At 39.0% G+C, this 8,143-nt stretch overlaps 2 protein-coding genes and 1 long non-coding RNA gene across 3 annotated transcripts in view; 2 read left to right on the top strand and 1 right to left on the bottom strand.

The window, feature by feature from the left end:
- Positions 1-757: 757 nt before the first annotated feature.
- Positions 758-2,148, bottom strand: LOC103508232 (inverted formin-2-like). Its single transcript, XM_008472763.3, has 3 exons — positions 1,982-2,148; positions 1,539-1,753; positions 758-1,361 (listed from the first exon to the last, which is right to left on the bottom strand). Exons 1-3 carry the CDS (start codon positions 2,032-2,034, stop codon positions 904-906), a joined length of 726 nt encoding a protein of 241 aa, XP_008470985.1. The 5' UTR covers positions 2,035-2,148; the 3' UTR covers positions 758-903.
- Positions 2,149-6,337: 4,189 nt separating this feature from the next.
- On the top strand, positions 6,338-6,831 carry LOC113467003. Its single transcript, XR_003391232.1, has 2 exons — positions 6,338-6,429; positions 6,700-6,831. It is a non-coding gene; the product is annotated as an uncharacterized LOC113467003 (long non-coding RNA).
- Positions 6,832-6,950: 119 nt separating this feature from the next.
- The window catches only part of LOC103508241 (E3 ubiquitin-protein ligase RNF123-like), a 12,680-nt gene continuing 11,487 nt past the window's right edge, over positions 6,951-8,143 (top strand). The window contains exons 1-2 of the mRNA XM_026822876.1: positions 6,951-7,080; positions 7,448-7,584. Coding sequence (XP_026678677.1) covers positions 6,951-7,080; positions 7,448-7,584 — 267 coding nt within the window. The remainder of the gene's footprint in view (positions 7,081-7,447; positions 7,585-8,143) is intronic.

Here is an 8,143-nt window from a genome sequence, read left to right as displayed (position 1 = left end):
TGAGCACCAAAGTTGTGACATGATATTTAACAGAAAGAAATCGCATTTACACTACACACGACACGATTTTATTTCCGAACGACACGAAATGTCCTTGCAGACAATGCAATTTAAATGAGAGAGTTCCCATTACACAGTACACACGTCACGATTTTTTTTTTCCGGACAAGTGGGAACGGCCCTTAACCCTTACTTTCATCCTCACATGTTTTCTTTATCCATGAACTGATAGGTCCAGGCCTGAGTCCTAACATTCTCACATGAGGTTGAAAATCTCACGACGTAAAAATAACGCGAAACTTTTCCACCTGGTCAAAGTTCTAACCTGATTTCTTTTCCCTCTCTCTTTGAAATTGTTTTCTCCTCTGGAATACAAGTCACCCATCCAGATTCAGGGAGGAGGGCGTGCGAGCTTCCTTTTAGTCCCTTTATTTTTACTATGGGGTGGAATCCGAAAAATTGGAGCTTCTATCCCCGCCCCTGCCCCTGTAAATCACTGTTTGAAGGCACCCCCCTCAATGAAATCCTAAATATGGTTTATAATTTGGATGAAAATGATAATTCGTAGGGCAATTACAAAAATCCTTTAGTATGTCGGATATGTCGATCGAATATTGCTTGAACAACGTGCAACTTGTGGTATCTGCTTTATGTTTACAAATTTTACATACCTAATGTTCAAACTTCGAGCCTTATAGCTACTTATTTCAAAATGAATTTCATAATTCCAAATTTAGAGCGCCTTTTTAACTTGGTAATTCAAACCTTCATAATATTTGAAAATTTGTATTAATTGAATTTCAGCAAACCTGGTGAAACTACATAAGTAGGTTAACAACGAACATACTCTGACAGAGGTAACCCTTACATAACATAAAAACTTTCATAACTTGATTACAAATCTTACCTCAAAACTACTGTAGGCTTCTTTTTCTTTGGCCTCTCAGGAGGTCTGTCTGGAAAATCAGGCATTCCCATACCAGGACCTCCCATGGACCCTGGTCCCATTCCAGGGGGGCCCATCATTGGCCCTCCAGGACCCATCATATTAGGAGGCCCCATCATATTCATAGGGCCTGGGGGTCCTCCCATCATGTTCATTGGGCCTGGGGGTCCTCCCATGTTCATTGGACCTGGAGGCCCACCCATATTCATTGGGCCAGGGGGTCCATTCATATTCATTCCTGGAGGTCCTCCCATTCCTGGGGGTCTCATCATGCCAGGAGGGCCCATCATGGGGCCCCCTGGACCCATCATATTATTGGGTGGCATCATACCCATGGCTTGAGGGTTTATCCCAGGAGGAGGGGGAGGTGGTGGCAGGGGTAGGGAGGCCCCTGCAGATGAGGCTGGCGCAGTACCTGGAATCAGATTTACATTTATGTGAAAATCCAAGCATGTATTAGTTTTGATCTTACTGAATTTTGATTCTGTAAAAAAGTTGTGTTTGTGTTCTAGCTATGCAATAAAACTTCATTGTTCAGCTCTCTTAAAAAAAAAAAAAAACTAGTTAAAGTTATTCATTGAATATAACTTACGTTGTGCATTTTGAAGTTGAGAAGGTATGAAGAAAGGTGCAGGTGGGGGAGGTAGAGGTCCAAAGTTTTGATTCAACACAGAACCTTCAATTTCCTTGAGTTTCTGTTGCACCTGATTGAATGTGTTTGCTCCAATGACTAGTTTAGGTGTTTCAAGATCTGAAGGAGGAGGGGGTGGAGGGTCCAATGGAGGAAGTCCTATTTCTTCTTCAAACCTGAAAGGTAGAAAATTTCAGTGTAAGTACAAAACATAAGCCAACCTTAGCAGCATAGTGGTAACAATGGTGATGTTTCAACCTGGATGTTGGTTGAAAGATGAACAATACATTTGCAACATGAATTTTGGGCAACTTATGATCTAGGTACCTATTTAGTTTATTCGTGTGTAGCAAACTTTTCATGGACTTATAAAGATGGAAGAGTACATCTGAAAGTTTGGGTACCTGTTCATTTCATCCTCCATCATGCGTAGTCTTTCATCGTTTATCCCAGCCATGGTGGCTGAACTCACTCTTCCTAGTGCAGAAAGGTATAGAAAATTATTGGCAATTTATTTTAAATTTAATAAATTAAAAAATAGATTAGTTACAACTTTCAACTTTTCACAGAACGTTTTTTATAAAAACTTTTCAAAAGAGGCAAAAAATATTTTATACTTTCAAACTGTGCATCAAAATAATCGTATTTTCGTAATACTCGCGCAGAGCAATAAGAGAAATTCAAGTTAAAATTCCGAGAAATGAACATTCATTTCCGAAAAATTGGACTTTTTTCATCCTAATAAAAGAAGTAGAAGTACTTAATCAATAAAATAAAATGAAAGAAGTATAATTCTTGGCATACGGGTAATTTTAGCTTAATGCCAACTACGAAAAATACATTATGTCGTAGAAAATGTATTTTCTCACCTGTGACTGAATCCAAGATGGTCTTGATCGAAGCCTCGTATTTCTCTCTCGCTTCCTCTGCCTCACAGCCATGATCAGGTTCTTCTCTCTCACTCCCATACTCCCAGCATACCACTGGAATCAGCTTGATTAGACTCTTGTCATCCAGAGGTTTGATATGTAGGAAATTGTGAATCCTAAGTGACAAGAGTAGACAACAATGTTAGGATGATATATGACTTAATCATTAATATATGACTTAATCTTGATGACTAATTGACTTGATGATATATGACTTAATCATTAAGTCATATATATATATCATCCTAACATTGTTGTCTACTCTTGTCACCTCAGGATTTAATCATTAAGTCATATATCCCTCTGGATGACAAGAGTCTAATCAAGCTGATTCCAGTGGTATGCTGGGAGTATGGGAGTGAGAGAGAAGAACCTGATCATGGCTGTGAGGCAGAGGAAGCGAGAGAGAAATACGAGGCTTCGATCAAGACCATCTTGGATTCAGTCACAGGTGAGAAAATATATTTTCTACGACATAATGTATCTTTCGTAGTTGACATTAAGCTAAAATTACCCGTATGCCAAGAATTCTACTTATTTTATTTTATTGATTAAGTACTTCTACTTCTTTTATTAGGATGAAAAAAGTCCAATTTTTCGGAAATGAATGTTCATTTCTCGGAATTTTAACTTGTAACGTTAGAATTTCTCTTATTGCTCTGCGCGAGTATTACGAAAATACGATTATTTTGATGCACAGTTTGAAAGTATAAAATATTTTTTGCCTCTTCTAACATTTTGTTGTTCTTGATTTTCAGAGCTGGAACAAATGCAGTTGAGTCTCCTGAGGGTTCTATTTACCAATACGGATGGGACGGGTGTTTATGAGTCCTCCAGGAAGTTATTCCTGAAGGAGTTGAGAGCTTTCCTCATACAACATGCTGCCACAGTCAGTGTGAGTACATTTAGAGCGGGGTTTACCAAATCCGAATTGAGATCAATCTAGGATTGAGCTGTACTTAATAGCTTAATACCCAGTTCAATCCAGAATTACTCAAAAAACCGTAAAAAAAAAAAAAAAAAAAAAAAAAAAAAAAAAATCAGCACTTCAGTACCTTGAGGTCAAAATTCATTACTTTTCTCAACTGTACTGCATTGATAACCTATTAAAATTCAAAATTTGCCTTTGTCTGCCATTACACTATTTTTTCTTGCATACCCCCAGAATGTCTCTCACGTACCCCCTGTCAGGAACCACTGCTCAATGCTTGACAAGAGTCTACATGCTAAGCTCTTTGTTTGAGCCTCAATTATTTACTTAGTACAACATTCCAAATACGGCCTGGACCTTGTTTCAGAAGAACACTCACTTTACATTTCATTTTACTCCCAAAAAAGTTAGGTAATAGAGAAGAAAAACCTTAGATAACATTGTTACCTCCAAATATATTTTGCTGTCTCCACAGATTATGCACATTCAGAAAATTATTGAACATGTGTTTGGCAATGAATTCCTGCAAGATTTGAAGTCTGATGTCCAATCCAAGAATCCTGATGAAATAGTAGGAGAGGAGTAAGTATTGTGTAAATAGGAAACTACCCTATAACTGTGCTACATTTTACTTAAAGCTGGGCATCACTTCAAACTCTTGATGTTCACACACTAAGGTACATTTGATTGATACTATTAGGAGTACTGCAAAGGCCTGAAAAGAACACATGGGGTGTAAGGGGCCCTGGGTATCTAGGGGCCCTTGAATGTAGTAAAATTCTAAAAATATTTTTGTTCACTCCAGCATTTATATTTTATTCTCAAAAATAACCTGACTGCACAATATGCACCAGGCCAAGTTCCAGTAAGTAAGCAGATCTGTGTATTTTTACACAAAACAATTCATAAGGTTTTTCTCTTTTTTTTTTTGTCGGTATGGAAAGCAAGCGAATTACTACTGGATCCATTCAACCATGGAGGTAGCTCTGATAAATTAATATAAATTGTTAATAAAATATTATTTTATTTTGAAGGAAAATGTGTCCTAATGGGCAACTCCCGACTTTTTTTCTCTCCGGAAAGCGCTGTAATTTATCTTTTAGGTCATTCGCGCCGACTCCTCAGGTGGATTAGGTCATGTTGTACAACTTGATGGCTTTGAGATAGCTGAACTCCCGACATAGGCCTTTAACTATAAATGATTTTTTTTCTTAACAGCCACCTGTACTCTTCCAAAAGGCTCGGGAACTGCCAAGGCTAATACAGCTCTGTACAAGGGTAGGTATCTGAGGAACATTGACTTAATTAAATTTGAAAAGAAACCTATATTTTGTGGTACAATATGAAAAAAGGGGAGAGGGGAGTTCTGTTATTGACCTAGTGTAGTGCAGACAAAATTCAGTCTAATAGGTACAATATTAGTGTGGCAATAGAGGAAGAAGATTGATGACAAGTATTTACACTTAACACAGTTAAAAATCCTAAAATATTTTTTTTCCAGATGCTACCAGGGACGTCGGCACTCAACCCGAGACAGCAACCGAAGACATGTCCGTAACAGGCGCGGTCTACTTTGGCGAAACCAGTTTCCTTCCCTTCCTCAACGAGACTGGTCTGTCCCAAGCTGTCACTGCCACCGACGTATCCCTGGCCCCTGAACTACAACCCCGGTCTGACCTGCCGCCCAGGACAGAACTGCCCGCGACACATTCACCCCTGATACCAGTTGATATGCTGTCCACCCCGGGCAATGCTGATAGTGAAGAGTCTCTTATTGAGCTACTCAACAGTATTGTGCTTCTGTATAACTGTGGTGCCAACAAACAACTAGTCACACCTCTGATACCAGTTGATATGCTGTCCACCCCGGGCAATGCTGATAGTGAAGAGTCTCTTATTGAGCTACTCAACAGTATTGTGCTCCTGTATAACTGTGGTGCCAACAAACAACTAGTCAAGGTAAAGTCCTAGATTGTGGTCTCTGAATTCCCAGGTTTTAAGGTAAATTCCTATCTTGTGATCTCTAAATTTCCAAATTTTCAAAATAAATTTCTAGCTTGTGATCTCTAAATTTCCAGATTTTCAAGGTAAATTCCTAGATTGATATCTTAATTTCCAGGTTTTTAAGCTAAAGCCCTAGATTGTGATCCCCTAATTCCCAGATTTTCAATCCCTAGATTGTGATCTCTAAATTCCTAGATTGTTGAGGTACATTCTTAGAACCTTTAAGCTAATGCCTGGGGTTTCAGAGGAGACTAATCTCTAACCTAGGTTTTCCCAGTAAAACTTGGAACTCGCCTTTCTGTTCAGCAAAAGTCCTTTTTTTAGATAATTAGATTAAGACTTAATCAACAACAATGTTAGGATAATATATGACTTAATGATTAAGTCATATATCATCAAGTCAATTAGTCATCAAGATTAAGTCATATATCATCAAGTCAATTAGTCATCAAGATTAAGTCATATATTAATGATTAAGTCATATATCATCCTAACATTGTTGTCTACTCTTGTCACTTAGGATTCACAATTTCCTACATATCAAACCTCTGGATGACAAGAGTCTAATCAAGCTGATTCCAGTGGTATGCTGGGAGTATGGGAGTGAGAGAGAAGAACCTGATCATGGCTGTGAGGCAGAGGAAGCGAGAGAGAAATACGAGGCTTCGATCAAGACCATCTTGGATTCAGTCACAGGTGAGAAAATATATTTTCTACGACATAATGTATTTTCCGTAGTTGACATTAAGCTAAAATTACCCGTATGCCAAGAATTATAATTGTTTTATTTTATTTTATTGATTAAGTACTTCTACTTCTTTTATTAGGATGAAAAAAGTCCAATTTTTCGGAAATGAGTGTTCATTTCTCGGAATTTTAACTTGTAACGTTAGAAACCAACCAGAAGAACCTGATCATGGCTGTGAGGCAGAGGAAGCGAGAGAGAAATACGAGGCTTCGATCAAGACCATCTTGGATTCAGTCACAGGTAAGAAGATATATTTTCTATTCGTACAACATATGTATTTTTCGTAGCTAAAATTCCCTGTATGGCTAGATTTTTTTTGAGGTTTGATAGAGGGAACTGTAACTGCTAGGGTCTTATCGTTCTGAAAGCGAAGATTGAAAGAAGACAGGAGAGAACAAAGCTTCTTATTGTTTAAGTATTTATGTTTAGGATCAAAAATGGGGACCATAAAATCAATTCTGCCTGCCCACCCAACACGACTACTCATATTATTTTGTCCTTGATTTTTAGAGCTTGAACAAATGCAGTTGAGTCTCCTGAGGGTTCTATTTACCAATACGGATGGGACGGGTGTTTATGAGTCCTCCAGGAAGTTATTCCTGAAGGAGTTGAGAGCTTTCCTCATACAACATGCTGCCACAGTTTATTGCTCTGCGCGAGTATTACGAAAATACGATTATTTTGATGCACAGTTTGAAAGTATAAAATATTTTTTGCCTCTTCTAACATTTTGTTGTTCTTGATTTTCAGAGCTGGAACAAATGCAGTTGAGTCTCCTGAGGGTTCTATTTACCAATACGGATGGGACGGGTGTTTATGAGTCCTCCAGGAAGTTATTCCTGAAGGAGTTGAGAGCGTTCCTCATTCAACATGCTGCCACAGTCAGTGTGAGTACATTGAGAGCGGGGTTTACCAAATCAGAATTGAGATCAGTTTAGGATTGAGCTGTACTTAATAGCTTAATACCCAGTTCAATCCAGAATTGAAGTCAACTCCGACTTCGTAAAACGCGGTTTTAGATCACTAGAACTTCGTAGAGACTTTTTCAAGTCATTAAATTTAGCGTAGTTTATTTAGCGAGGAAGGACATTTGTGACAAGCATTTAATGCTCAACACAATTAAAATTCCTTTTGTAACGTTAGAATTTCTCTTATTGCTCTGCGCGAGTATTACGAAAATACGATTATTTTGATGCACAGTTTGAAAGTATAAAATATTTTTTGCCTCTTCTAACATTTTTATGTTCTTGATTTTCAGAGCTGGAACAAATGCAGCTGAGCCTCCTGAGGGTTCTATTTACCAATACGGATGGCACGGGTGTTTATGAGTCCTCCAGGAAGTTATTCCTTAAGGAGTTGAGAGCGTTCCTCATTCAACATGCTGCCACAGTTAGTGTGAGTACATTTCGAGCGGGGTTTACCAAATCCGAATTGAGATCAATCTAGGATTGAGCTGTACTTAATAGCTTAATACCCAGTTCAATCCAGAATATTGAAGCCAACTCCGACTTCGTAAAACGCGGTTTTAGATCACTAGAACTTCGTAGAGGCTTTTTTTCTTCAAGATGTTTGATGGAGGAAACTGTGAGTACTGAGATCTTATCGTTCTGAAATCGAAGAGAGAACGAGGACAGGATAGTAGAAATCTAGCAGTTCGGAGGACGAACCTTATCTGTTGAGCATAAAGTCCACCCCTGGCGGGAATCGAACCCGCGGCCTAGCACTTACAAGACAGGCGCGTTTTCAACCAAGCTAACTAGGCCGGCTCCCTCCAAGCTAACTAGGCTGGCTACCTCCAAGCTAACTAGGCTGGCTACCTCCAAGCTAACCAGGCTGGCTACCTCCAAGCTAACCAGGCTGGCTACCTCCAAGCTAACCAGGCTGGCTACCTCCAAGCTACCTAGGCTGGCTACCTCCAAGCTAACTAGGCTGGATACCTCCAAGCTAACCAGGC

Source organism: Diaphorina citri, unplaced genomic scaffold (genome assembly GCF_000475195.1).
Source record: "Diaphorina citri unplaced genomic scaffold, Diaci psyllid genome assembly version 1.1 scaffold379, whole genome shotgun sequence".
NCBI classification, from domain to species: domain Eukaryota; kingdom Metazoa; phylum Arthropoda; class Insecta; order Hemiptera; family Psyllidae; genus Diaphorina; species Diaphorina citri.
This window is presented reverse-complemented; position numbering and strand designations above follow the sequence as displayed.